Source organism: Furipterus horrens, unplaced genomic scaffold (assembly GCF_987537825.1).
Source record: "Furipterus horrens unplaced genomic scaffold, mFurHor1.1.pri manual_scaffold_3, whole genome shotgun sequence".
NCBI classification, from domain to species: domain Eukaryota; kingdom Metazoa; phylum Chordata; class Mammalia; order Chiroptera; family Furipteridae; genus Furipterus; species Furipterus horrens.
In genome coordinates, this window is record NW_028327173.1 from 83,523,748 (window position 1) to 83,551,203 (window position 27,456).

Consider the following 27,456-nt stretch of genomic DNA (forward strand, 5'->3'; position numbering starts at 1 on the left):
CATATAATTTATTTTTATAGTGTTTTACTTGAGAGGCTGAATATACAGTGATCTGACCAGATAAAAACAGAACTCTCACTATCAACCTGCAGCAGCAACCTGCCTAGAAAAACAACCCCTTATCTAGGATAATCAGCCCAGGAGGCAGCCTGATATTAGACTTAGCCAGATTGCCAGTTTGAGTAACAACCCAGGAAGTTAAAGAGTAATTTCTTTGAGAGTTGGCCCCAAATGGCCAGGACTTGATTAATAACTGACAGCTTCCCTAATCTTTTGTCCCTGCTTCCAACTTAGAACTAACCAGTGAAAGCCAAACATGGCCAGTCGATCACAAAGATGCCGGCTTCTAATCAGTCTACCCACAGCTTCCGGGGCCAACAGCCTCCACTGCGAGGACACCTGATGCCTCCCTTCCTTTCCGCTGTCAGCCTTTCCCACTCCTCTGCCTGCCTTCGAGGCCCTGCCAAAATATGTGCTGGGGGGCTGCCTCTCTCTAGAGCAAGCTCTCCATCAATTGCCTCTGCATTTGGTTAGTCTTCACTTACTTCCACATACCAGAAAAATAAGAAAAGGAAATAAAAATAAAAACAAAACAACAGGGGCCCTCCACCACAGACATCTTAAGTACTGTGCTGGGGTCCGGAGGTCGCCTCCAGGCAGGGACCCCGAGGGCAAAGGAGAGGCGAGCACCCCATGCACGCACCGCTGGGAGAGCGACGACAACGTAGTCGCGAGATCGTCTAGCCAGGAGCGGATCCGAGGAGCAAGGGGGCGGTGGGCCGGGGCGGGGAACAACCACCACCTCCCGCTGTTTCAATCCTCCCCGACTCAGCGCTTACGACACCACGGCAGGGGCGGAGCTTCAGCGATCAGCCTCCGCTCACGCGCACTTCCGGCACTACCCCTGCGACTGAGTTACGTCACGTCCGCTGACGGGGGCTGTGACGGCGTCTGGCGCGCTGTCGTGGGCGGGCGGCGCTGGGGGCTGCTGGGCCGCCGTTCCCCTCCGCCCGGCCGGCTGCTAGTGGCGCCCTTGCCCCTCTGCCCGGCCCTCACGACGCCCGCCGCTCAGCGCCCCTCGCCGGCTTTCCGCGGCTTCCCCCGGACCGCTTAGCTTCAACTCGGGTTTCCACTATAGAGGTGAAGCATGGTAGAGATGGGACATGGGCCGTAGACCGGGCTGGGTTTACTTGGCCGTGAGGCTCAGGTGTACGGTCAAGGACGGGAATGTAATTTAAAATAGTTGCTCCAAGAGGATGCGTTTGTCGTTGTGCTGCCTGAGACTGGTTTCCTTGGACAACAGACAGCGTATCGCCGTGCAGCTTTTAGATGCTTCTTTGAAATAAACTCCCACATTCATTTAGCGTTTTAATGCTTTGGAATTTTTGTCCTTAGAACTAACATTTGGTCCCCAAAGCTGAGGACCCTTTAGATCTTCTCATTTTAAGCAAATCCTAATCTTTCCCGTGATTGAATTGGCCCAGAGCATATTCTTTTCTAGAAGGAAGACCTTGGTTCTTTGGAACTGGACCCTCCTGTCATCACTGAAGATATGCCTGAATTTCTGAAACTCGAGGATTATATTCTTTTTTTGCACTGACACTTCAAGCATTTGGGTCGGGCAGTGCACCACTGTTTTGGAAGATGCATTACATCGTTTATGTTCTTAAAACACAACCTAAAATGACCTTTTCCTGGTGACTTGCCATTAATTATATGAAGTTATTGTAAAAGAACATAACGCCATTGAATTTTTTTTTTTTTTTTGAGTTCCGATGACAGATTCTAAGTTGTTATTCTGTCTCTCACTTTGTGGCATCACTTGTTAACCAGCTACATTCCTGCCTCTTCTGGTTTCTAATTTAATGCTGTTAAACTTTATGGGTTTTGAATTTTGATAATTACATTTAATAGAATTGTGTTTAAAGGAAAACTAAGTAAGGAATTTGTGGCTTATTTTTTCATTTTACGAAGTGCCAATTTTAGAAAATACAGCTAAGTAACATAAAATCTGGAATTCTACTACCTGAAGATAACCATTGCTAGCATATCAGTATATAGTCTTAAATTTTTTAACGCATAGTATTTGTAAAACAAAAACCAAATCACAGTGTATACTGTTTGGTAACACATTTTGCATGACATGTTGTCTTCCTATTTCACTCATTTTTTTTTCTTTGAACATATATTATGGCTAGGTGCTCTCATAAGCAGGATCCTTGTGCGTGAACCTTGTGCCATCTGTTTTAGCAGCTCAGAGGACTTGGTTTTATGTTTTGGCTTTTGGCCAAGGTGAGGTGGTGGTAGAGTTGTGGAAAAGAAAAGATTTAATATTGAGTCCTATGCAAGGGCAGATTATAATATAAATAGAGTCACTGAAAAGTTGAAAACAATCATTGAAAATTTTAAGTTCTTCATTCTTTGTTTCTAAACTCACTTTTTCCCCCTTCCTACTTTCCGTCTATTCTTCAAGAATGAAACATGACTGAGGATTCTCAGAGAAACTTTCGTTCAGTGTATTATGAGAAAGTGGGGTTTCGTGGAGTTGAAGAAAAGAAATCATTAGAAATTCTCCTAAAAGATGACCGTTTGGGTGAGTTTTATGAGTTAAACTAAGTCTACTGGTTGTTAGTCATCCCAGATGTTCTGAAATAAATGTTACCTTAAGAGACGTCCAGAAATATTTGTTACGTGCTGTCTTTTTTAGTGGTAGGATGACAGCAGAATAGTATATATATTTTAGGAGAAGTTACGGGTTTTTAGGGTTTATATTTCACTGAGACAGGGTCAGATGTTTTTGAAAGGCCTCTTAAGAAGTCAGTAATAGCCCTGACTGGTGTAGCTCAGTGGGTTGGGCATCATCCCACAAACCAAAACGTTGCCAGTTTGATTCCCAGTCAGGGCACATGCCTGGGCTGTGGCCAGCTTCCTGGTTGGGGGCATGAGAGAAGCAACCGAACAATCAATGTTTCTCTTGCACAACATGGATGTTTCTCTCCCTCTCTTTCTCCCTCCGTTCCCCTCTCTCTAAAAAGAAATAAAATATTTTTAAAAAAGGAATTAAAAAAGTCAATTATATATATTTTTTCATATTAGACCTATATATTTTCTTATCTCAATTTTCAGAAGTGTCAGCTTCTGGGTAAATTTACAATAACTCTTGCCATGATTTTTCTTTATGGAAATACTGAGACAGAAACACTGACATTTTAGTTTCTTCCAAGCCAGTAATAATAAAGTCTGTTCTGTGGTTGACTAAAGTAAAATAAACTGAACCATAGTTAAAAATTGTACTTTATATGCGTACAGTGTTTTTAAAATTTCAAAAACATTTCTTACCTGATCTTTGATCCTTACTAGACAGTCTGTGCTTTAAGTATGTCTGGTATTATCATTCTCATTGGACAAATAGGGGAGCTTAGGTCCAGGACAGTTGAGTGTGTTTTATGATAATGTGGGATTTGAGGACTGACTATGCCACTCCCCTGCTATGTTAACTCAGTCAAGTCACTTATGTGCTTTGGGCTTCTGTTTCTTCATCCTTAAAACAATAATCAGCCAACAAGCTTGCAGAGTGGATTAAATGAAATAAATTCTATAAATAGTAACTACTGCTAATATGATTAGAAATGTAGTAATATAGGCAAAATGTATCTCTTATGCTGTGAAACACTAATTTTTTAAAAATAGCAAGTTGATGGGACCCCTGAGCTAGAAATCAGACTGGTGTTGCCTTTCTTAGATTTATTGACTGTTTGGTAGGCTTCCTCTGAAGAAATGTCTTGCTATATTTTAAGTTGTAAACAATGAAATGCACTTTTATATACTGTGACCAGCATGAAAAGCTTCTAACTATTGTTTTCTTTTCCTCTAGATATTGAGAAACTTTGTACTTTTAGTCAAAGATTTCCTCTCCCATCCATGTATCGTGCATTGGTGTGGAAGGTGCTTCTAGGTATGAGACAAAAGAGTCGGAAATTGTTCTTCAAAAATGTTCATTTGTCATCATATCAGTTAGAAAACGGGGAATTTGTTTAGGCCCTTACTGAATATTGAGTCTAATCTTAGGAGGCTGAATTATTGCTCACTATGATTGCCTTTAAGGAGGTGACTTCAGTGGCAAAACATTAAATATTACTCTAAGAGTGTCAGTTTATTCATGATAAAAGAGAAAGCAATGTATGTTCCTGAGGCAAGGTGAGGAACAAACATTGTACTGGGAGAAAAAACTGCTCTAAGCTTTGCTGTCACTGTAACCTTGAGAAAGACCCTGCTACAGCGATGACTGGTGTGGCTCAGTGGACTGGGAGTTGTCCTGCAAACCGAAGGATTGCTGGTTTGATTCCCTGGGTTGCAGGCCAGGTCCCTGTTAGGGGTGTGCGAGAGACAACCAATTGATGTTTCTCTCATGCACTGATGCTTCTTTCCTTCTCTTTCTTCCTCCCTTCCCCTCTCTCTAAAATAAATAAATAAATAAAAAATTTTAAAGACCCTGCTGGGCCTCAATTTTTGCTAAATTAACTTTTAGGTTTTAGCTCTCAATTTGCCATTCCTGTGATTCTTAGCCATAGAGGTATACTTCCTAAGGAGTACTATCAGAGTCAAAAGGAACTGGAGAGTTTTTACTTTCTAGAAGCACAAATGAGTCAATGCTAGCAGAGGAGACGAAAAAGGATCTTGTTCAGTTTCTGTGGGGGAAAAAGTGTATTAGTTGCCATAAGTGACTGGCATCATCCGTTTCAGGCAATTTTTTTTCCTATCGTTGCTGAGCCTGCTGACACATATACCACCCACCTTTTCTTTAAAAAAAAAAAAAAAAATTAGAGTAATCATAGAATTCCCCTGTTATTTAAGTCTCAATATCCCAGTTTTACAGAAGGGGAAAAAGGACTGAAGCTAAATCACTTCCCTAAGGCCTTATAGCCTGTCAGTGGCAGAGCTAGGCTTTGAGCTCAGGTTTGTATGAGCCCATTTGAAGGTAGGATAGATTGTAGACCTCATCTTCTTTCTAAAATGTACTTTATTTTCAGGACTTGAAAACTCTTAGTCCTAAGTCTGACTACAAACCATTCTAGAAAGCACTGCATAATGACTTTTTTGTTATACATCTTGGCTGTCTTTGTATGCTCTGCAGTTAGAATCTAGAGAACGGATGACGACTGTTAGTTTTTTCTCCAGCATTTTTCTTAAATCTTAGTGTTCCCAGCGGTCATAAAAGTAAGGATGCTTTCTAAGTGGCAATGTCAATACTGTCTATTTCTGCTGGGAAATAGTATGCGTCTTATTAATTAATAATGCCTATGGATTAGTGAGAGAGGCATAGTTGTACTTTGGGGCACTTCCTGAGATCCAAGGCTATCTGGCTATATTTTCCCTACTTGTCTATGTCAGGTAAGTATTTGTTGTTATTTTTGCAGTAGTTAAAAGCACTGGAGATTTAGGACTGCCATGCTATGTAGGAGACAGGCTAACTCTTCCTAGTATAGGTTGTTGATTACTCGGGGACCCTGTCATGCCTACCTCATGATATTGTTTTAGGTAACTATCAGAAAGAGACTTTTTAGGACCACATCTTAGAAAACAAGCTTGAGATTTAACATGGGAACACTGTGCTGCCTCCAGTAGTATCATAAGGATTTGACTACAGCTATTTAATCTGTACTGGTTTAGTCCAAAGTTGGAGGCCCTTTGAGTATATTTCTTTGGCTTTTCTGGGAGCCTGGCACATCCCTATAGCTCAGGTAATTAACGATTTATGTCAGGAAAAAGAACATTTAAGCAAGTTTGGTTGTAACATTAACATAGCATGTAACATAACATGTTAGCTGGAGTCCTTAGAGCCCATCCAACTTTTGTTTCCCATATGTTTTTTGAATACTGGGTCTGTGTTGTTTTCTACCAAAGAGTACAAGCTAACACTTATACTACCTTAGTATGTGCTGTATGCTTTCTAAGTGCTTTGTGTATATACATTTTTAATTCAGCACAACAACTGTTTGAAAATGATCTTATGATTCCCATTTTTCATATGGAAAAGCCAAGGCATAGGGAGATCAACTAAATTGCTGATGGTCACCCACCAGTTAATTGTAGAGCTAGAATTCAAACCCAGGAACTTTGACTCCATAGTCTTTGCTGCTATATAATTTGGTTAAGTTTAATGAGGCTGGAATAAATAAACATTTTTCTTTATAGCAAAACTTAGAGCCTTGAAAATTCATTGTCACCATTTTCCAGATCTGTGTGACCATGTCTCCCTTTTCTCATGAGCACTCTAGGAATGAGTGTTCTGCAAAAAAACATTTGATGAAATGCTTATCCCTCCCATTTTCCACCCCTGACAGGTGAGGAAACAAAGGCCCTGACAGATATTTATGAGAGTCCTGATGTTATCAGGTCTGGGGCTACAACCCAGGTGTACTGAAGGCCTATCCTGTGCTCTTTCCACTGTTTTCTCCATGGCATTTGTTTATAAAAAAGTTCTTGCTCCAACATCATGTTTAAATGAATTAATGAGTATAAAATGGCATCAAACTGTAATGTAAGATGGTCTTGTCAGTGCAGATTAGAGATTTCTGTGGTCTGACGATAGGATACTTTGTGAGCAAGTTATAATTATTGGGGAAGAGAAGGATTTGATGGGTAATTGGTGGTTCTGAGATCAAGGGGCTCTATTGTCAGCTAGGGCTGCTATATGAGAATACTACAGACTGGGTGGCTTAAAGAATAATTTATATTCTCATGGTGCTGGCTGATTTTCCTCCTGGTGAAGCCTCACCTCCTGGCTTGCAGGTGGCCACCTGTTACTGTGTCTTCACATGTCAGAGAGTGAGAGAGCTCTGTTATCTCTTCCTTTTCTTATAAGGGCACCAGCCCTATTGGATTAAGGCCCCTCCTTGTAAGCTCATTTAACTTAACCTCTTTATAGGCCCTGTCTCCAAATGCAGTCATGTTGGGGGTTAGGACTTTAACACATGGATTTTTTTCTTTTTTTTAAATTTTTTTATTTTGATTTTTCAATTACAGTTGTCCCCTTTTCCCCCAATTTCTCTCCCCCACCCAACCCACCCCCTCTCCCACAATCATATCCCTACCCGTTGTCCAAACAAATGGATTTTGAGGGGACACAATTCAATCCATAGCATGGGCCAAGTGCAGAGTCTGGACATGGGCCTCTAGGAACTAAGAGTGGCCCCAGGCTGGCAACCATAATTGAATTAAATCATTATTATAATCAATATGGTTACTATTTTGAATTTAGATGGCACATTTAGTCAAGGGCTTTATGATGCCATTTTATTTCTCTTTTATGTCAATGATACAGTTGCCATTCAAATATTGATGGCATTTAATATATATAGTTCTTTTTAGTGAGAATTTCTAAAACAGAATGTGTATGGTAATTAAGTATTTGTGTGAGTTCTAGTTTAATTGTGATGGGCAGCTTCTCCCAGGATTCCTTTAATAGAGGAGGGATTTGGATTAGTGCCTTAGTATTTTGCTCTTTTTCTCCCCTGGGTCTTTGTATAGGGATCCTGCCTCCACACCATGAGTCCCATGCCCAGGTGATGATGTATCGCAAGGGGCAGTACTCGGATGTCCTTCATGCCCTGAAAGTCGTTCGCTTTGTCAGTGATGCTACACCTCAGGTTGAAGTCTATCTCCGCATGTATCAGCTGGAGTCTGGAAAGTTGCCTCGAAGCCCCTCCTTCCCACTGGTTAGTGGTGCTTTTGTTCAACACTTAGCTCAACTCTAGACTGTCCCATCTTGCCAGCCTTTGATCACATCATGTTTTGCCTTAGAACTTTGAATGGCTTTCCTTTGTCTATAGAATAAATGCAACACATCTTTCCCTGACATTCATGGCCGTGTATATTGTGACCCCAGCTGCCTATTTTTAAATATACTACATTTTATTTTGAAGTAATGTCAAACTTATAGAAAAGCTGCAAGAATATTATTGAGAATTCCCATATATCCTTTACTCAGATGCCCCAGTTGTCTACATTTTTGAACACTTGATTTGTCATTTTTTCTATATATGATATGTATGCATATTTTTTCTAAAACATTTGAGAATGAGATGCAAACATGACATCTTATGACTGCATATTCCTTCAGTGTATACTTCCTAAAGATAAGAGCACTCCGCTAGGTAACTGTAGTACAATCATGAAACCAAGAAGTTGACATTGATACAATATTAACATCTAATCTTCAAACTATTCACATTTGACCAATTGTTCTAATAATGCCCTTTACCAAAACGAACAGTAAAGTTTTAGTTCAGAACTTGTCAGACTTTCATTTTTTTCCTTTATTTTTTTAATATGCTTTATTGATTATGCTGTTACAATTGTCCCAATTTCTTTTCCCTTTGTTCCCCTTCACCTAGTGACCCCCCTCTCTCCAGTTGTCCCCCACCTTAGTCCATGCCCATTGGTTGTACGTATAGTTCTTCTCAACATCTTCCTGTCTACTCCGCTCCCTCCTACTATGCTTCTTAATTCCTGCATCATCTCCCTCCCTTTCCCCTCTTCCCCCTCCCCACTGACCTCCCCACAATATGTTCCCCATACCTATAATTCTTTTCCCACTCTCATTGCCTAATTAGTTTGGCTTTGTTTCGATTCCCTTGCTTCTGTTGTTGGTTGTTGTCATACAGTTTTCATTTTAATGTTCATAGTTTTGATCCTCTTTCTCCTAAACAAGTCCCTTTAACATTTCATATAACAGTGGTTTGGATCTGACGAACTCCTTCAGTTTTACTTTGTCCTGGAAGCACGTTCTCTGCCCTTCTATTCTGAGTGACATCTTCACTGGATAGAGTAATCATGGTTGTAGGTTTTTGCTTTTCATTACTTTGAATATTTCTTGCCAGTCCCTTCTTGCCCGCAGAGTTTCTTTTGAGAAATCAGCTGAGAGTCTTTCGGGACCCCTTTGTATGTAATTCTCTTCTTCTCTCTTGCTGCTTTTAAGATTCTCTCTTTATCTTTAATTTTTGACATTTTGATTATAATGTGTCTTGGTGTGGTTCTCCTTAGGTCCAGTATTTTTGGGACTCTCCGTGCTTCCTAAACCTGTAAGTCTATTTCCTTCCCCAAGTTAGGGAAGTTCTGCTTCATTATCTTTTGACATAATTTTTCAATTTCTTGTTCTTCTTCACCTTCTGGCAACCCTATGATTCAGATGTTGGCCTGCTTATAGCTGTCCCATAGGTTTCCGAGCCTCTCCTCATTTTCGTCACTTTTTGTTTCCTCTTTCTGCACTGGTTGACTGTTCCTTCCCTATGTTCTCATTTGTTGATTTGATTCCTGGTTTTCTTTCCCTCACCGCTAGTTCCATATGTGTTTTTATTCATTTCAGCAGAACTAGCCTTCATTCCTTCCCCGTCTTATTTAAGGTCTGCTGTTAGCTCTGTAAGCGTTCTTATAACTGAAGCTCTGAACTGTGCCTGAGTAAGATTTCTATCTGCTGAGCTGTTAAATTAGATATTTGTTCTCTGGTCAGTTGTGTCACTGGGATCTCTATCGTGATCTGTGCCATTCTGATGATTTTGTGTTTACCTTTGCCTCCTGGGCGGAGCTGTCACACCTCCTATGCTATAGGCGGCAGAGCCCCATGCACTTGTTACTACCGGGTGACCCTTCTCACCACACTGTGGCGCTTTGTGTGGGGGCAGGGAGTCCAAGATGGATTCCTGCCGTTCACTCTCTGCTGAGAGACCGTGGCCTCCTCCTCCGTCTCCACATCCTCCAGCCCTCACAGTCCGAGGCAATGGGGGTCTGCCTTCCCTAGCATTGGAATTGCGAGCTGACGGGTTTGGTCTGCAGCTGGGGATGTTCCCCAGGTGCTTCTCGCCTCCCCTTAAATATGGGTGTGTCTGTGCTTATCACTGTCCTGCTGCCATCACTGCAGCTGCTGCCGCCAACACAGCTTGACCTCTCCTCCCCGGCTTTGCCCCTCCTATCCGTCTGGACGAGCACCACTTGTTTATAACTTCATACGTTGGACTTCCATGTAGCTTTATTTTCTGGAACTTATGGTTATTTCTGGTTTTGTGGAAGTTGTAGTTCTTCTTAGTTGTGGAGGGAGACAGAACATGTCAGTCTAGGCCTCCATCTTGGCCGGAAGTCCTTATCAGACTTTCTTATCAAACTTTCACTGACTAGTTTTACCATTTGTTGACTTCAAATTTTTAGAAATCACTTCAGACATAGAAAAGCATTGCAAAAATAGTATAATGTTCCTGCATGCCTTCATCTAGCATCCTCAAATGTCTCATCTCACATACCATAGTGTAATTATCAAAACCAGAAAATTAGCATTGATACAATACTATGAACTACTCTGCAGACATTCTTGACCTTTTGCTGGTTGTCCCACTGATGTTCTCTTTCTGGCCCTGGATCCAGTCTAGGGTCACACTTTACATTTATTCCCATGTCTTTTTTCCTGGTCTCCCTTAATTTGGGAGAGTTCTTCAATCATTCTTTGTACAAACTTTCATAACCCAGACATTTTTTAGGAGTACTGGGCAGTGAGCATGTCTCAGTTTGGGTTTGTTTGATGTTTCCTCGTGATTAAAATCTGGTTCTCCATTTTTGGCAGAAGTACCACAGAAGTATGATACTTAACTACTATTGTTGCTAACTTTTATCACTTGGTTGAGGTGATGTCTGCCAGGTTTCTCCAAAGTAAAGTTACTAGTTTTCCCCTTGTAATTAATAAGTAACATCTGAGGAGAAAGTTTTAGACTGTGTAAATATCCATCCACTAATGATTCTTGCTTGAAACAATTTTTACTGTGCTGATTGCCAAATAGTGATTTTTTTCCTAACTCCTTCATTCCTTGTGCATGTATTAGTTTACATTCTTTTATAAGGAAGTTTTTCCCTTCTCCCTCATTTATTTATTTATATCAGTATAAATAGTAGTCAACACCGGCAACTCCTGCGGCGCACCTGAAACCAAGCTGTATTGACTCCGTCTTTCCCTTGGACCCTTCAGCTGCGAAGAGAGGGGGGGTCTGCTGCATGGGCAACAGCAGACCCTCCATATCACCCTGCCCAGGCTCTGTAGCTTCAGCTTCGCTGGAGAGGACACTCCAGCGTCATCGCAAGATGTCGATTCAACACGGGAGGAGACAGATACCGTGTCACTCCCGAGTCGGACTGCACAGCCATTCTCGGCGGTGCAGATAGACTCTTAAGAAGCTACACCATCGTCTCTTGAGACGGACGGCTGCCGACGACGACGACGATCAGTATAAATTTATGGATTTCTTTTATTCAATGGCCGATAATCCATTACTACCATTATTTATTTTGGTATTCAAATTGTCTCAGATTTGGCCAGTGGAAGTTCATCAAGCTGACTTCTATGTCTTTTTGACAAGTTCCATCATTTTGATCATTTTCTTACTTTCTGGCACAAAAATATATTCCAGTTTCATCTTGTAGTTTCCCTGCCTCAGACCTGGAATTTGCCTCCCCTCTCTACCTATGGAATGTGGTTTTTAGAAACCAAGAACAGGGTACTAGATATACTCGTTGTTCTTGGTATATCATTGCTTCTAGGCCCTCTGAGCAGAAGGAGCTATGTATACACGCTTTCACATACATATTTACGCATACCTACATATGTTTTATATCTATCTCAATATATTGAAAATCCTGAGTTCACACTAATACCTCTAAATACAACGCAGTATCATATTCATTCTAGTCTTTACCCTTTCTGTATTGTAACTTCCTTCTCTTGACAGTTGAAAATATGGAGAGGCTCCCATTACCCTCAGTATATTTACTTCTTTGTTTATTACTCTGTAACCAACACTGCTGGCCACCCCTTGGCTCTGGCCTGACACCTCCTTGGCCTCAGTGCCACAGGCCCCGGCCTGCTTTTTATATTTCATCTTTGATAAACTCCTTTCTCTAGTTACTTGGGCTACTTACTGTTTGCAAAGGGAAGAGATGGGGAAGAGGAAGAGTTCAGGCAAAGGAATGATTATAGCTCTTGAGCTTTGGCTATTTTAATGCAATTTGAAATTAACTCTAGGTCCCTAACAATTTGGGGGTGGGGATAAAGCAGAATGAATTGTTCAAAATAGGGATTTACGTGAAAGCTGTGCTATCTAGAAAATTTACTCTTTTTTTAAAAAGTATATTTTATTGATTATGTTGTTACAGTAGTTGCAATATTTTTTTTCCCCTTTGCTCCCCTCTGCCCAGTATCCCCCTTCTCTCCAGCAGTCTCACCCCCCTTAGTTCATGTCCATGGGTCGTACATATAAGTTCTTTGGCTTCATCCTTTCCTATATTATTCTTAACTTCACCCTGTCTGTTTTGTACCAACCGATTATGCTTCTTAATCACTGCACCATATCCCCATTTCTCCCCCTCCCTCCTCCCAGCTGATAACCCTCCAAATGATCCCCATACCTATGATTCTGTTCCTGTTCTGGTTTGCTTAGTTGGATTTTGTTCTTATTTTTAAGATTCAGTTGTTAGTTGTGAGCTTGTTGTCATTTAAGTGTTCATAGTTTTGATCTTCTTTTTCTTAAGTAAGTCCCTTTGACATTTCATATAATAATGGCTTGGTGATGATGAACTCCTTTAGCTTTACCTTGTCTGGGAAGCACTTCATCTTCCCTACCATTCCAAATGGTAGCTTTGCTGGATAGAGTAATCTTGGTTGCAGGTTGCCTTTCATCACATTGAATACTGCTTGCCCTTCCTGCCTGCAAAGTGTCCTCTGAGAAATCAGCTTATACTCCTATAGGCAACCCCCTGTAGGCAACTCTCTGCCTCTCTCTTGCTGCCCCCAGGACTCTCTCCTTATCTTTCACCTTTGGCATCTCAATCATGATGGGTCCTGGTGTGGTCCCCTCTGGGTCTAGTTCGCCTGGGACCCTCTGTGCTTCCTAGACCTATATGTCCATCTCCTTCACAAAATTTGGGAAGTTTTCCTCATTATTTTCAATTCTTGCTTCCTCATTTTGCACTGGTTGACTGTTTTTTAATTCCTTATGTTCCAAATCATTGATTTGAACCCCGGTTTCCTCCCCTTCATCATTGGTTTTGTGTGGATTTTCCTTCGTTTCACTTAGAATAGCGTTCACTTCTTCTTTTATGTGTTTGCCATACTCAAGCATATCTGTCAAGCCTGTGATGATCTTTATCACCAGTGTTTTGAATTCTGTGTCTGTTAGGTTGTCTATCTCCTCATCTGTTAGGTTGGCTCTCTTCTCATGGCTTAGTTCTCCCACTGGAACCTTGATCCATTCCCCCTTTTGGACCATACTTCTCTGTCTCCTCATTCTGACAGGCTCCTGTGTTTGCCTCCGTGTCCCAGGTAGAGTTGTTGCTTCTGTTACATTATAAGGGGCGGAGCCTTAGGGATTCGTCAGTATGGGGCAACCTGTTTCACCACGTTGTGGCACTGTATGTAGGGTAGGGGTTCGAGAGGGAACAATGCTGCCTGCCAAGCACTCGCCCCTTTTCCAGGCACCTCTCCCATTCCACACTGGACTGGCGCCCCTCTAGCTGCTGCCCTGGTCGTCATTCCCAGAGCGAGTTGGTTTGCAGATGTTCCAGGACCGTGGGGGCCCTTCAAACAAGCGGACTCTGCTGAGACTGGCAGTTTCTGCCTCCACCTCAACCCCCACTGGTCTGCACAGTCAGAAGCAATGAAGCTTAATTTTCCCTGGTTCTGGGACCGTGAGCTGTGAGGTCCAGTGAGGAGCTGGGAATGCTCCTCAGGTGTCCCTCCTGACTTTTTAAAACGTGTGACTGAGCTTTCTGTCAGCCTGCTGCTGCTGCTGCTGCTGCTGCTGCCGCCGCCGCCACCACCACCACCACCACCACACAGCGTTCCCTCTGCCCCAGCTCCGCCCCTCCCACCTGTCTGGATGAATATTTCTCCTTTATATCTTTGTTTGCTGGACTTCTATGCAGTTTGATCATCTGGAACTTCTCGTTGTTTCCAGTTTTGAGGTAGTTGTATTTCTTTTTAGTTGTGGAGGGAGATGCAGCATGTCTGTCTACGCCTCCATCTTGGCTGGAGGTCTAGAAAATTTATTCTTTTATTGCAGATTGCAACCTGCCACTGTAGCAGCTTGAGCTTTGAAATATTCTTTCTTTTTGAAGTTAATGATGTGGTTTCCATCGACACCCACAGGTTACCCACTTTATTAAATTTATCAAGAGAGAATGGCCCTGAAACTAATTGAAACTCTTAACAGCCTTCTTTAAACTTTGCTTATCTTTGGCAAAGTGAAGTTGGTAGTACTGCACAAGTTCTTAAATTATATATTAAATTAGGTTAGATTATTTATTAGTTCAAGAATGATTGGTTATAGTTGTCACCTGATCCCTGCTCAGCCTGTCCATTCTTCAAGCCTGGATACCTTTACTGTGGCCTTGGGCAGATGTGCTGTCAAAGTGTTTGTATTGGGCACTGCTATGTCTCCCTGATTAACCAAGCCCCACTCTCCTCATTTTACTTATCCATTAATAAGAATGTGTGATAGTGTTTGGCACATGGCCAGGAACATGGTCAGTCAAGGACATTGGTCCCCTCCCTGACAACCCACAGTGGTCGGGAGCAGTAGTGAGATGCCACATTCTGGAGCACCTAGCCCAGTGTCCAGCACTGAGTGGGAGTCCAAGAAAGGGGCTTCCTCCCCTTTTCTTCTCTCTTTTCTCTCCCCCTCTGACAAGTTAATTAATGTTTAGAAAAATGCATTTTCTACAATTTTGTTACTTGACATTTTATAGAGTATCAATAAGTTGAAAGGAGGCCTAAAATGAAATACTTGTATTAGAATAGGAATTTTGATTTAACTTGGGACTTTTTAGGGGAGTAGAAAGACACTTTTCAGTTTCTTTTATAACATTAAAACCCCTCAGCTATTAAATTCTAGATGAAAGTATGTTTTTGTGTAAGATATGGTGTTTGGAAACAAAATAGATTTTCAAGCAGATTTCTTTGTTGAAATTGACTCGAGGGTTTACTTTAATGTTCTGAGTATTGACACAAGGTTTGAGAAATGCCATTCTTCTGATTCCTAAATTCTGATCCTAGGGACATTTCAACATTTTCTGTGCTTACAGATAGAACAGAAGTCTAAAGAATTTTTGAATGCGTTGAAATAAAGAAAATGCTTTCTTAGTTCTCTTGGAATCATTTAATTTTTGGAAATTACCATAATAACAAATGTCTCCAGTTATTACTTGTGCTGTGTATTACATCATTTTTAAAGAAATTCTCCTCTAATACTGAGAATATTTTTGAGTGAAGAGAACCGGCACCTTGCCTCTGATAATATGTTGATTCTTTTGTGGATGGCCTTAATGTTAGAAGGTGGGAAATCTTCAAGTGGTCAGCCTGAAACCTAGGGCTGGTAAACATTCATTCAGATAGATTTCTGTGGTTACTCATTTTTACCCCTTACTTGGTCTTCTCTTTAATGATGGACTGTGTGTTTCTTGGTTCAACTTTGATTTATTAATGAGCGCTCTTCAAAATTTAGGGGATAAGGTTTCATTTTTATGAAAGAAATATGTGTTCCTCACTTATGCTGCCTCCCTTCTGAGATTTATTATTATCTTTCAGGAGCCAGAAGATGAAGTATTTCTTGCCATTGCTAAGGCCATGGAAGAGATGGTGGAAGATAGTGTTGACTGTTACTGGATCACCCGATGCTTTGTGAACCAATTAAACAAGTACCGAGATACTTTACCCCAGCTGGTGAGGGACACTGTTTTGGCTGTTGGCAGGGGAGGAGTGGGTCAGCAGAGGTACTGGGAGTCTTCAGGAAATACTCTTAACCTTTTGGTGCTGCTACAATTAGGAGTAGACTCTCTATAATATGAGTCAGCAAATGTTTTCTGTCAAAGGCCAGGTGTACAATAATAAATATTTCCAACCTGGCAGGCCAGATGGTCTCTATGTCTCCATTGCAATCACAGATTTCTGTTGTTGTCACACAAAAGCAGCCATTGACAATATGTAAAGGAATGGTCATGGTTGGATTTGGCTACTGCAGGCCATAGTTTGCCTACCCTGCTCTATAGTATTTCTTATGCCGGTCTAGAATCCACTGGCTTTATCTAGAATTTTCCCTCTGTATGAGGCAAAGTTCAAGTTTCGCTGCTTAATGGAAAGACCCCCAAACAGAAGCATTATTGTTTTCTTTTGTGTAACTAGAAGTCCAGAGGCGGGGCAGTCCAACGCTGGTGCCGCAGCACCACAGTATCAGTAGGGACCCGGGCTCTTGCCTGCTCCAGCACTCTTAGGGGTGATCCTTCCTCTTGTGCTCACAAGGTGGGTGCTGGAGAGACAGCCATGACATCTGTGTTCTAGGCAGGCATGAAAGGCAAGGTGGAGACAAAAGCACAATAATAGAGGGACAAGCCAGTCAAGCCTGTCTCTCTTTAACAGACTTTCCTTCTGCACGTCAGTTAGTGGCAGAACTGTGCTACCTGGATGCCCATTTGCAGGGGAGGCTGGGAAATGTGCTTTTATTTAACCAGTACTCTCCCATTAAAATAGGATTCTGTTAGTGAAGAGGGAGAGGTGAATGGGCCTGAGGGAGGCAGCAGCTGCCTGCTGTCTTCTAACTTGGGAATCCTGAGAACTGGATGGCATTTGCCTCATCAGCGTAAACCAGTGGTCCTTTGCCGTCCTCTTTTTCCAGTTTTTTTTCTTATTTCTCTCATTTATAAAAATGAATGTCTTTTTCTTAAATCAATTGATTTGTTTTATTTGAAAATTCTGTTGAAAGCAGTCACTGTGACATGAGTTTCAGGGCCTTCAGGTCATGCTGTAACTGGATCAGTTATCAGGGCCGTTGGCAAGGCCCTCCAGCTGTGTTGAGCACTGTACAAGGATGTTTTAAAAAATATTTAAGTTAAGTAAAATTTGATTTTTAGAATCTTAAAATTTAATTCCTTTAGTTGATTTCAATAAAAATAATTTCAGCATGGCATTGGAGCATCTGTAAATATAATTTTGCCTCATTAACTCAAGATGTCCAAATTATTCCATGATTTAATTAGACTTTCCTATTTAATATTAGAGTAAATGCAGTGACATTTTAAAAGCTTATGTTAAAATTCAACCATTATTTTTGATAACACGAATAATAGATAAATGCATTCTTGAAGTATTAAACGATCCAGGTGAATCCAGTGTTCCCATAGATCTGTAGCAGCACCTCTCTGTCCCCTATCTTCTAAGAAATAAACACTGTCATCAGCTTGACATGTATTTTTCTAGACTATTTTATGTACATTAGGATGGATGTGGGGGGGGGTGTGCATATGTATGCATATACACGCATATAATGATACATATTTTTATATATAAATTTTTTAAAATCATAAATATTATCACACTGTTCATATGGCCCTATAATTTTTTTTTAAATGATGTCTTGGAGACTCTCCAAGTTAGTACAGATAGATTAGTAGTTTCCAGCCCTGAATTCCAGCCCTGAATTCCTTATTAGTACCATCTGGAAGCTTCTAAAAGTTAGCAGTGCCTTTCCTCCACCCAGACCAATTAAATCAATCTCTGGAGGCAAGGCTCCAGAATTCTAATTTTTTAAAAGCTCCAGGTGATTCTGAAGTATGGCTCAGGTTGAGAGTATTCATTTAGAACCACCTTAAAAAAATTTATTTTTTTCTCATAGTATTTCTTGTTAAGAATCTGCCATTATTTAGCATAACAGATCCATGCTGACACTGAGCATGTCCTGTTAAGATGTACAGCATCTTCCTTTGTGTCAGTGTGTGAGTGTTTTTCTAGGATGGGTACCTGTAAGGGGGATGTTCACTTGAAGGAGAGGCATATTTAAAATTTTAACTGCCAGGTTGCTCACCCATAAACTACCAATTTTGTTTCCTCCAAGAGATCATGAGATTTCTTGTTTTACACTCCATTGCCAAGACTTTATAGTATCTGCCCCTTAAATTTTTGCTAATCTGATAGTGAAATGGTATCCACTTTTAATTTATGTATTGTCATTTTCTAGTGAAGTTGAACAGCTTTGAATGTTTATTAGTCACTTATTTTTGTCCACCTTTCTATTATTTTGTTTGCTTTATTATTTGTAAGAGTTATTGGTAACTGGATATTTGTCCTTTGTCTATTACATGTTGAAAATATTTTTTCTTATCTGTTTTACAAAGATTTTAAGTTTTGATATAATTGAATTTGTCATTATTTTTCTTTTGCTTTTTTGTACCTTATTTAGGAAGCTCTTTCTAACCCAAGATTTTAAAAAAACAGTTTTCTTTTTTAGTTGTCATCAATAAGGAATTGACTTGTTTTAAAAAAATCCAAATGCTGACATATCTGGAAAAATTTAACAGGTATATTTATAGTTGTTGTAAAGTTGAACTGCTGAAACTTGTTACTGAAATATTTTGACTTACATACATGCACAATTGGTTAATGCGTGGCACTTATACAACAGTGCACAAATGCTTTATATCCCTGCATTTATATTTAAAAATTCACACGCAAATGAAAATGGAAAAACTGCTGATAACTGATTTCTGTCCCCTGTTTTCCACTTGCAGTCATATACTTGGGTACCTTTTGACCCGGTGGGAAAAAAAATACCTAATGTTCAAAACTACCAATAATAGGAAGAGGGAATTCTAAAAAAATAATGAAATGTTTCTCGTCATAGTGGATTCTTAAGCATGTTCTTCAGGTATATGGTATGCTAGCTGGATATCTTTTGGCATCATTGTTACAGATTGGGCGTGGATGGATAGACTGGTGTCTTCAGAAGGCCAGCCAGACAGGCCTGCTTGCCCCTGCAAAGCCCCAACCAACAGCGGCCTCTGGAAGTGCGGGTCTGTTGGACGCCCTGAGCAAGCTGTCGCACGGACCCTGTAAGGGTAGTTTGCAAATCAGTTCAGTGGGCTTATGATAGCGCCTAACTTCACGGAGTGCCATGGTACCAAGCCTGCAATGATGAGGTTTCTTCACGCTCTTGCGGCTTTGGTAGCCAGCTGCTTCCTTGGCAGTCTGCTTTGTAGGACCGCGGCACAGAGACCCCCTTACTTTCCCCTTCTCCTCTGGCTGGAGCTCAGCGAGCTGGGGGCGGCGCTGGCGTTCGAGAGCAATGGCGGTGCCGCGGTGGCCGCGACACGGAAAACCGTTTTTTAAAAAACGTTCTTCTAACTTTTTAAAATACTTCAACATTGTAAAACTTAGTCCTTTAATTTGTAAGGGATTTATCCTTGTTACTAGTATCAGACACAGATTTGACTTCATTTCTTGGTTGTTAACACAGCACAACTTCAGCCAGCACACTCCTCCCCCACTCCGGTTAACAGTTCCTGAGACTGTGCTTCATGCCAAGCAGTGCTCAGTTTGCTTTATTAATGAATTACCTCATTTAAAATATATATCTCTGTTTTTACAGATGAGGAAAGTGAAGCACAGAGCAGTTAAGTAACTTGCCCAAGGTACCACAGTTAGTAAGCAATAGAACTGCCGCTTTCATTACTTATTGGTCAGTTCATCCTTCTTTCACAGATTTTAAATGCCACCTTTATCATACACTAGATTTCCATACATGTTTATTTGTATCTCTTTCTGGACTCTTTTTTAAAAACCATGAGCAGTTTGTCTATTCCCTGGCCGACACCATGTGGTGTATTTGATATAGCTTCCTAGCACGTGTTGATGGTTGGTAGGAGAGAGCACCCCTTATTGTTGTGCTTTTTCAGAAGTGCCTTAAACTTTATTTTTTCTTTTCAAAAATGAATTTTAGAATCAGCACAGTACTAAATGTCTCCATAACCTTTATCTGTTAATCTTCAAAAAAGAAGTTTAATATGTACACCATAGTACCTAGCACATAGTTTTAAATAATTACGAAGTCTTTTTTAAGTTCTTCAGAATGTATAAGAAAAACTAAATTTCCTCTATGTAACTCTATGATGTAGGCACTGAGTGATTTACTTCAACTTTTCTCTTTAGTTAAACTGTGTTTAGTCAACCTTAACATTTCTTTTTCTGTGTCATAGTGGGTTTCTTCTTCCTAGCTTCTTGTTAGAGTTTCTATAATCTTGTGTGTCACCTTTTCAAGTTTTTGTGGTTTTACCAAATAAACTGGTTATCACAAAGCATAGGCTTTATAGTCCTAGGGAAGTGTGCATGGGAGGGACAACAATGGGCTTTTCACATCAAAGAATAATATCTGGTGATGACATGTTTGTTATGTTGTAGAATTCTGACTTGTAGGACTACATCACACCTTCTCCTCTACTTACAAGCCTTTAGAAATTCTGCTCTTTAATGAGGCCTCTCATTGCCAGGGAGAGCAGAGGCCAACTTCAGTGTTGTGACATGAAGACCCTGTTATTCTTTTTTCACAGCAGACTGTTCTTAAGCTACCTCAAGCTTAATTGAGTTGAGCCATTAAAGTAAGAGAACTTTTCTTTCATGCTGTTGCTACAATTTTTTAAAGCTATTCTAAAGATAGGCTATTTGTTTGTTTGTTTGTTTGTTTTTGATAAACTATTAGCAGGCTCTTCTTAAGTTTAATATAAATTCCTCTTGGGGTAGTTAAGTCTCTTTTTGGTCAGGTTTTCATTCTACTGATGAGATATGCTTTATTTTCTCCATGAAGTAAGAATTTAGGGTCATGGAAACATTGGAAATAATCACGTCTACAATATGCTGAGTACTAAATTTCAGGTGTTAGAAATGTTATCTCCTTCCACTAAAAAAAAAAAAGCGTGCATGTGTGTGTGTGTTTAGATATTTCTGTTCACCTTCTTTCTTAGATTTAGCAGTAGCATGTGATACACATTTTTGTTCATCTGCTGTTTTTACCTAATACATGCTGGAGACCATGCCATGATAGTATAGAGAGACTTTCCTTATACCTGTCCATGGCTGCATACTATGCCATTCTCTATATATTCATGAGTTTATTCAACCCATCTTCTATTGTTTACCATTTGGGATGTTTCCCATCTTTTGCTATGATGTAGTATTATGTTGGGTTGGCCAAAAAGTTCTTTTTTTTTTTCATAAAATAAAAGATACATTTTTCATATTCACCAATAACTTTATTGATTTGGATATTCTGAGTTTCTCCTCTGTGGTATAGCATTGATTGTTCTCTTCTAATGTCTTGATTTGATCCCTATCAACTTCAACTGGTCTACCCAACTGTGGAGCATTGTCCAGTGAGAAATCTCCAGCACAAAGCTTCGCAAACCACCTTTGATGTGTTTGATCAGTCACAGCACCTTCTCCATACACTGCACACATCGTTTTTTGCATTTCAATTGCATTTTTACCTTTCCTGAAATAATAAAGCATAATATGCTGAAAAATGTTGCTTATTTCCTTTCATATTCAATATTAAAATGGCTACACAAAAATTCACCAGTTTTGATGTTTTTTTTTTAGTGCACACTGATATGACAGCTATCACAATACAATCAAATAAAATAGTTTCAGATGAAGTTAAAAGACAACTACTAGAGCCATCTTATGGAAAACAAACAAACTTTTTGACCAGCCCAATAGATAATAGCCTTATGTGTACATCTTTTCATATATTTGCCAGTATATTTTTGGGATAGATTCTCTAGAAATGGATTCACTGGACCAAAGGCTAATGCATATGTTACTTTGCTGAAATTATCCATATTCCTCTTCATAGCGCTTAGGCTTTCTTGCATCCTCACAAATAATAGACAAGAGCACCTGTTTCCCACAGCCTTGCCAACATGCTGTGTCATTTTGCCAGTCTGACAGGTGAGAAACGATACCTCAGTGTAGTTTTAGGTTGCATTTTTTTTATTGTCAGTAAGATTGGACATCTTTCCGTATGGGTAAGAGCCATTTGCATTTTTTCCTATAGAATTTGTGGCTTTCTTCTTCTCTAGTTTTAGAAGTTCTCCTTATTTAGACTCTTCACCCTTTAAGATTGTTAACCTGGGAAAATACCCACAATATGTTGACTGCAAAGAGCAAAATATTAAGTTGTGTATTCAGTAAGAGTTCAGCTGATAAAAGTGTGTGTGTAGTGTATAGAGGAAAACAAATGAATACTATACAACCTATTATCACACAGTTATCCTTGGGTAGTGTGATTATAGGTGATCTTTATATCTTTTAATCTTTACTGTATTTTTGAGATTTATTATAACAAGCATATTATAAATCAGGAAAAAAACTTGAGAAGAGTTTAAGACTGGCTAAAAGATGTACATTGATGATTATCAAGATGTTGATTAGTATATTTCAAAATTTCATTTGATTCACAGTATTTATTGATTCATTCGGTAGTTATATATTGAGTCCTTATTATGCCAAGTAATGTTCTAGGTACTGGAGAACTGCAGCAAACAAAACAGATACAGTCCCTGCCCTCATTGAGCTTACAGTCTGATAAAGGAAAAAGATAATGTAAAGTTTTAAATCTTCACTCATATATATTTTGTTAGTTATTTGTACTACCATTTGGATGAAATTTTCTTTGCTCTGAGACATAATATATAAAGGTGTGTGTATATGTTTTTATCCATGTCACTTTGTGGAAAAAGCACACATAGGTATCATTGGCAGAACTAACCAAAACTCTAGAATAGTTTCAGAGGTGAAAGGTGAGAACAGGATCCCTTTGCCATTTGTACTTTAGAGGAAAGCTCCTGGTTTGGGGAGTTGTGTGTAGAGTTCTCGAGAAGCTCTAGGAACTGTTGAGTAGTAGAGGTTAGTTGGATAAACAGCAAAAGTTAGAGATCCTCTGAAAGAGAGGGGAAAACTGGATCAGATATTAATATGTGGATCTACTTTGGCTAACTCCTGTGTGTTCTTCATGGGCCAGCTCAAATGTCTTCTGTCAGGGAGACTGTTTCCAGCTTCCAAAGCTTGGGTTAGGATTCCCACCTGGATGTGCCCACCATCCTGTGCTCATCCCTTTCATAACTTTATTACAGTGCATTCTGGTTACCTATTTCCTGGGCTCTGTCAACTGGCAGGGACTTGGCCTCATCTTTTCTTCTATTACCTGTGTATAGCACAGTGTCTGGCTATAATGCACACTGTACAGTTTTGAATCATCTCTTTGGCAGAAGCGTAGAGAGGCAGATACTTAGTAAAATAAACATTTCTGTGTACTTAGGTGATAAAGGGTCTGGTTGTGCTCTTTTGGACAGGGAGTATTCAGGGGACCACGCTGTGTGGTTTCAGGAATTGTAGCCCGGCCACAAGCTAGGCCCCACTGAGAGCCCTATAAGTCTTGAACGGAAGACTGGGAAGGCTAGAGATGGACATGACCCGAAAGCCCCTTCAGGGGGTTCCCGTGGGAATTGGATTTAAAGAATCAATATTCTGCTTTGAAGCTTGCTCTATTTTTCTCACCTCTTAAGTTAGCTGTAGACCCTGTGTAACATCAAGTACTCGGAAGGTGTATGCACTTGGTGTCCATATAGAGCCAGGTTGCCTAGTGGACTGTGACCCAGAGTGTTCACTGTATTCCTTACATCATTTTTAGTAACCAGTGATTGTTAACAGTAATCCAAGCATTTGAAAATGATTGATGATTTGTGTATCCTCACTCTGTATCCCCTGGATACCCTTCTCAATAAAAGGAGCCTGGAAGGCTTGATCGGGGCTTTTCTCCCCTAGAGAGATCAGTCACTTTCCTCCTCCCAGACAAAATGCAGTGTTTGAGTTACTTATTGTCTCTCATCCACGATCCTGAGACCGCTGCTAGTGAGTCAGTGAGTTTCCAACAAGCCGAGGGCGTTTGGGGCGACTCGCCTCAGGAGTACAGACCTTATGGCCATCCATAGCCAGTGGACCCTAAATAGAGCAGCATGTGCCTGGTCTAGGGAGCCGGCTTTGTTAGCCTCCCAGTGTTCTAGACAGAGTTGGCTGCTGCAGAAATCTTATGTGGGAGAGGCTACCAGATGGAATCCAGGTACTTCGTTCCCTCTGTGTTATTCCTCTAAATTCTCGGGCATGTTTTGTTGGGCACAGAGCTCCTCCTCTGGACGTCTGCGTTGGATGAACCCACTTGGCATGGAGCACAGTACTGCTCAGTGTGGGCCAGCGTATGTGTGGCCAGTGACTGATGGCCCTTTTCATCTTCAGCTCTTTTGTCTCCTTCCTAGTTCTTTGTCCCACTTGAGTTCCATTCTATTTCTCTGGTTCTCCCCTTGCTTTCCCCCTTTTTTCCTGTATATATAATCTAGTGCCCTAGAGCAGCCAGGAACATCAGGGGCCTTGGTAAGCTCCCCAGAACAATTGAATTTTGCTTCAGACTTTTGTCGTAGGCTGTTGAATTTGGTTAGTGCAATTAACATTCAGGTGACCAACTGTTCCGTTTTGCCTGGGACTGTCCCAGAACAACCCCTCAGTCCGGGATGATGGTTGCTCTGGTTGTGCTGACTTGGGAAACTGCTGCATCATCAGTGACTTAGAGGATTCTGAAATTTTGTTTTCTAGCACTTCCTGGCACTCATCATGTACATTTTTTCATCACAGGCTGTAAGATCAGCTAATGTTACATTACAGGAAGTGAGTAATCTCTTCCTGTTTTATCATTAGCCAAAGGCTTTTGAACAATACTTGAATATGGAAGATAGCAGGCTGCTGGGTCATCTGAAGACGTGTTCTGCATTGTCCAGACTTCCTTATGATCTCTGGTTCAAGAGGTGCTTCGCAGGGTGCTTGCCTGAATCCAGCTTACAGAGGCAAGTATTTCTTTCAAAGATGTACCGAGTGAAGGGCTGGATCGGAGATGAATCCTGGTTTCTCATGTGACCATCCCTCAGAATATAAACTTGCTTTAGAACAACATAGTAATTTAGAGCTAACTTTTCCAGCAGCTAATATAACGACACATGATTGTTTGTTAGAATACAAATATTAATTTAATAGTAACGTAAACTAATATTACAAATATTAGAATATATAATTACAAAAGTCAAGGGCCCTCACTGTGTTAGCTGCTGTACAATATTTACATCTGAAACGGTCTCCAGGAGTTTACATAGGCATGGCCTTTTCCAGAAAAGTGGTAGATCCTCACCTAGAGAACACCTTGATGTTTTTTATTTTCATTATGACATCTTTAAAGTAGCTGAAGGCAGTCAAAGATCTGAGCCTCAAACACAGAATCTTTAAGTTTAATGAGGACATTAATTTCAGACGTGTTGGGCATGTTTTGGAGCGCTGGCCCTTTCCCTCCAAGGTGCTGTGATGTAGCTGCAAAGAGAGGAAGTACACAGAGAACATTACAAGACAATACATAGCTAAACACAGAGAGTGTAACTCCAACCTTAAGAGTTAATAGGAATCATCAGAATGATCATTTTAGAGTGGTTGCCAAGCAATAACTAGCTCCTTAAACCCATGGAGAAGTTGAAGGTATTTGAACCACTAGAAAATGAAATTGAATTGATCTCATTTCATTTGCTTCTTTTTTTGTTCCTCAGCATGCTATGATTATATTAGCATTACAAAATATTAGTAAAGTCTAAACTTTAGTTTAGGATTGTTCTTTCCTTCTCAAAACTGTCAGTTTGAAACAGGGGTTGGGCATTTGGTAGATTCCTGGCAGAGCAGGTACTTTTTGGTGGTCATTTCTTTTTCCTTCCAGTGTTGATTGTGTCTAAAATAGGTTTCAAATGGCTGATTTATTTTGTTGTTTTTGATGATTATTTCATTATAGTTCTTTTGTGAAGCTTATACTTAAAACAGGAGTGATTTTATTTCATTTTGTAATTTGAGATGTCTAGGTAAATAAATTTTAAACTCAATTTGATTATGTATCTCTTCATTTTTGTAGGGTTTGGGATAAAGTTGTAAGTGGATCCTGTAAGATCCTAGTTTTTGTTGCAGTGGAAATTTTATTAACCTTTAAAATAAAAGTAATGGCACTGAACAATTCAGAGAAGATAACAAAGTTTCTGGAAAATGTAAGTGTGCTTTATTTTATTTTATTTTGAATCTAGAAGGGAAGTCATCTTAGCAAGCCAGATTTTCCTATTGCATTACATTATTTCAGAGAAATAACAGGTATATTTTTACATTGTAAGAAAGAAATTTTCCCCTTGAAAACATTTAGCTTACAGTTGGTCCGTGGGTTATAGTTCACATTCTCTGATTTGGGGACAATGGGCTAAGCAGTGAGACTGTCACTGTGAATGTGTACTCATGGCCTGGGTCTTGTTCCCTGATGGGCCTGCTAGGAGGATTGTCAAGGGGAGGAAGAGACGAGTCTGTCACTTTAGGATGAGTAATCCTTGTTAATGGCAGAGGAATTCTGGTGTTTGGGGGATTTTGTAAGTCCTTTTGTTTCTGTTACCATCCTTGTTGGAATCCCAGTTGGGTTTGGTAATGTGCTTAAGTATAAGCTTAGTGCATGTTGGAAAAGGTCTAAATGGATCAGCTCGCTCTCTCTGTGTGTCTTAGAATACCCTTAACCAGGCAGGAGGTAGGAGTCGAGACTCATGCCTGAAGGATTTCACTGGATCTAGAATCTATTCTTTGTTTTTATAGGTCACTATTAACATTTGCCCAGTGGGCTGGTAAATAATAAGTACTAAATGAATGTGTGTTAAACAAATTGCTCAATCATTATAACAATCAGTAGCTAGTGGTGCCGGGGGGCTTTTGTTGAGTGGTTTTCAGGGATTATCTCACCTAACCCCTTAACAGCCCTTTGCAGTGGGGCTACCATTTGCCCCACTTTAGAGATGGAGTCTGAACCCTAGTAGCCCAGGGGCACACAGTTTTGTGGGCAGTGCAGGATTTGAACCCAGGCAGTCTGACAGCATCCTTAGGATGCCCTCAGGTGGCATGTGAAACAAAGATCCTAGCAGCAGCCTTTTCTGTGCTCACTGTGAGAATGCTCTGGGAATCGAGGTTTATGCCACAGTGAAAGGGAAAGATCCTGAAGCTGTAAATACTGGCATTTCACCAAGACTTTGCTTGTTCACAGATTCCCCAGGACAGCTCGGATGCGATTGTGAGCAAGGCCATCGACCTGTGGCACAAACACTGTGGGACCCCGGTACATTCAGCCTGAACTTCAGCTGTGGACAGTCTGCCAGGCCCCCCCTGAACATTTTGTTGTGGGGACATGATCTACTAAACTGATTGAAAGCAGGGCTCTTCTTGCTTTGATGCTCAAAGTGTAATTTCTTCTCTAGTAAAATGATTTAATTAAGAGACCTGGTGTTGCCGTGTTGTGACCAGCAGTTTTTGGTTGCACAGAAGTACAACGTTCCTCTCTGAATGCAACTTAGAAGGGTTGTTGGAGTTTCTACAGCAGCTCAGTCAGGGTGGGTGTAGGTGCTTTAACAAGCAGTGCATCAGCACACCCTGCCCTGCTTTTTTCTAATTAGCACCAAGCTAGTGACTTTGTGGAATAAAGAATAACTTCCTTTTGTTGACAA

The 27,456-nt window shown here is 40.5% G+C and overlaps 1 protein-coding gene across 2 annotated transcripts; it reads left to right on the top strand.

Annotated features, from left to right (window-relative positions):
- The first annotated feature begins 1,064 nt into the window (after positions 1-1,064).
- Positions 1,065-27,456, top strand: TBC1D7 (TBC1 domain family member 7). Of its 2 annotated transcripts, none has more exons than XM_090269805.1 (8): positions 1,065-1,140; positions 2,474-2,593; positions 3,875-3,955; positions 7,531-7,718; positions 15,620-15,754; positions 24,602-24,747; positions 25,845-25,974; positions 27,000-27,456. In XM_090269805.1, the coding sequence occupies exons 2-8, from the start codon at positions 2,482-2,484 to the stop codon at positions 27,084-27,086; spliced, it is 879 nt and encodes a 292-aa protein (XP_090125931.1). In that variant the 5' UTR covers positions 1,065-1,140; positions 2,474-2,481; the 3' UTR covers positions 27,087-27,456. The 2 variants fall into 2 exon arrangements, with proteins under 2 accessions (XP_090125931.1, XP_090125932.1); XM_090269806.1 differs by lacking the exon at positions 1,065-1,140 and adding an exon at positions 1,147-1,207.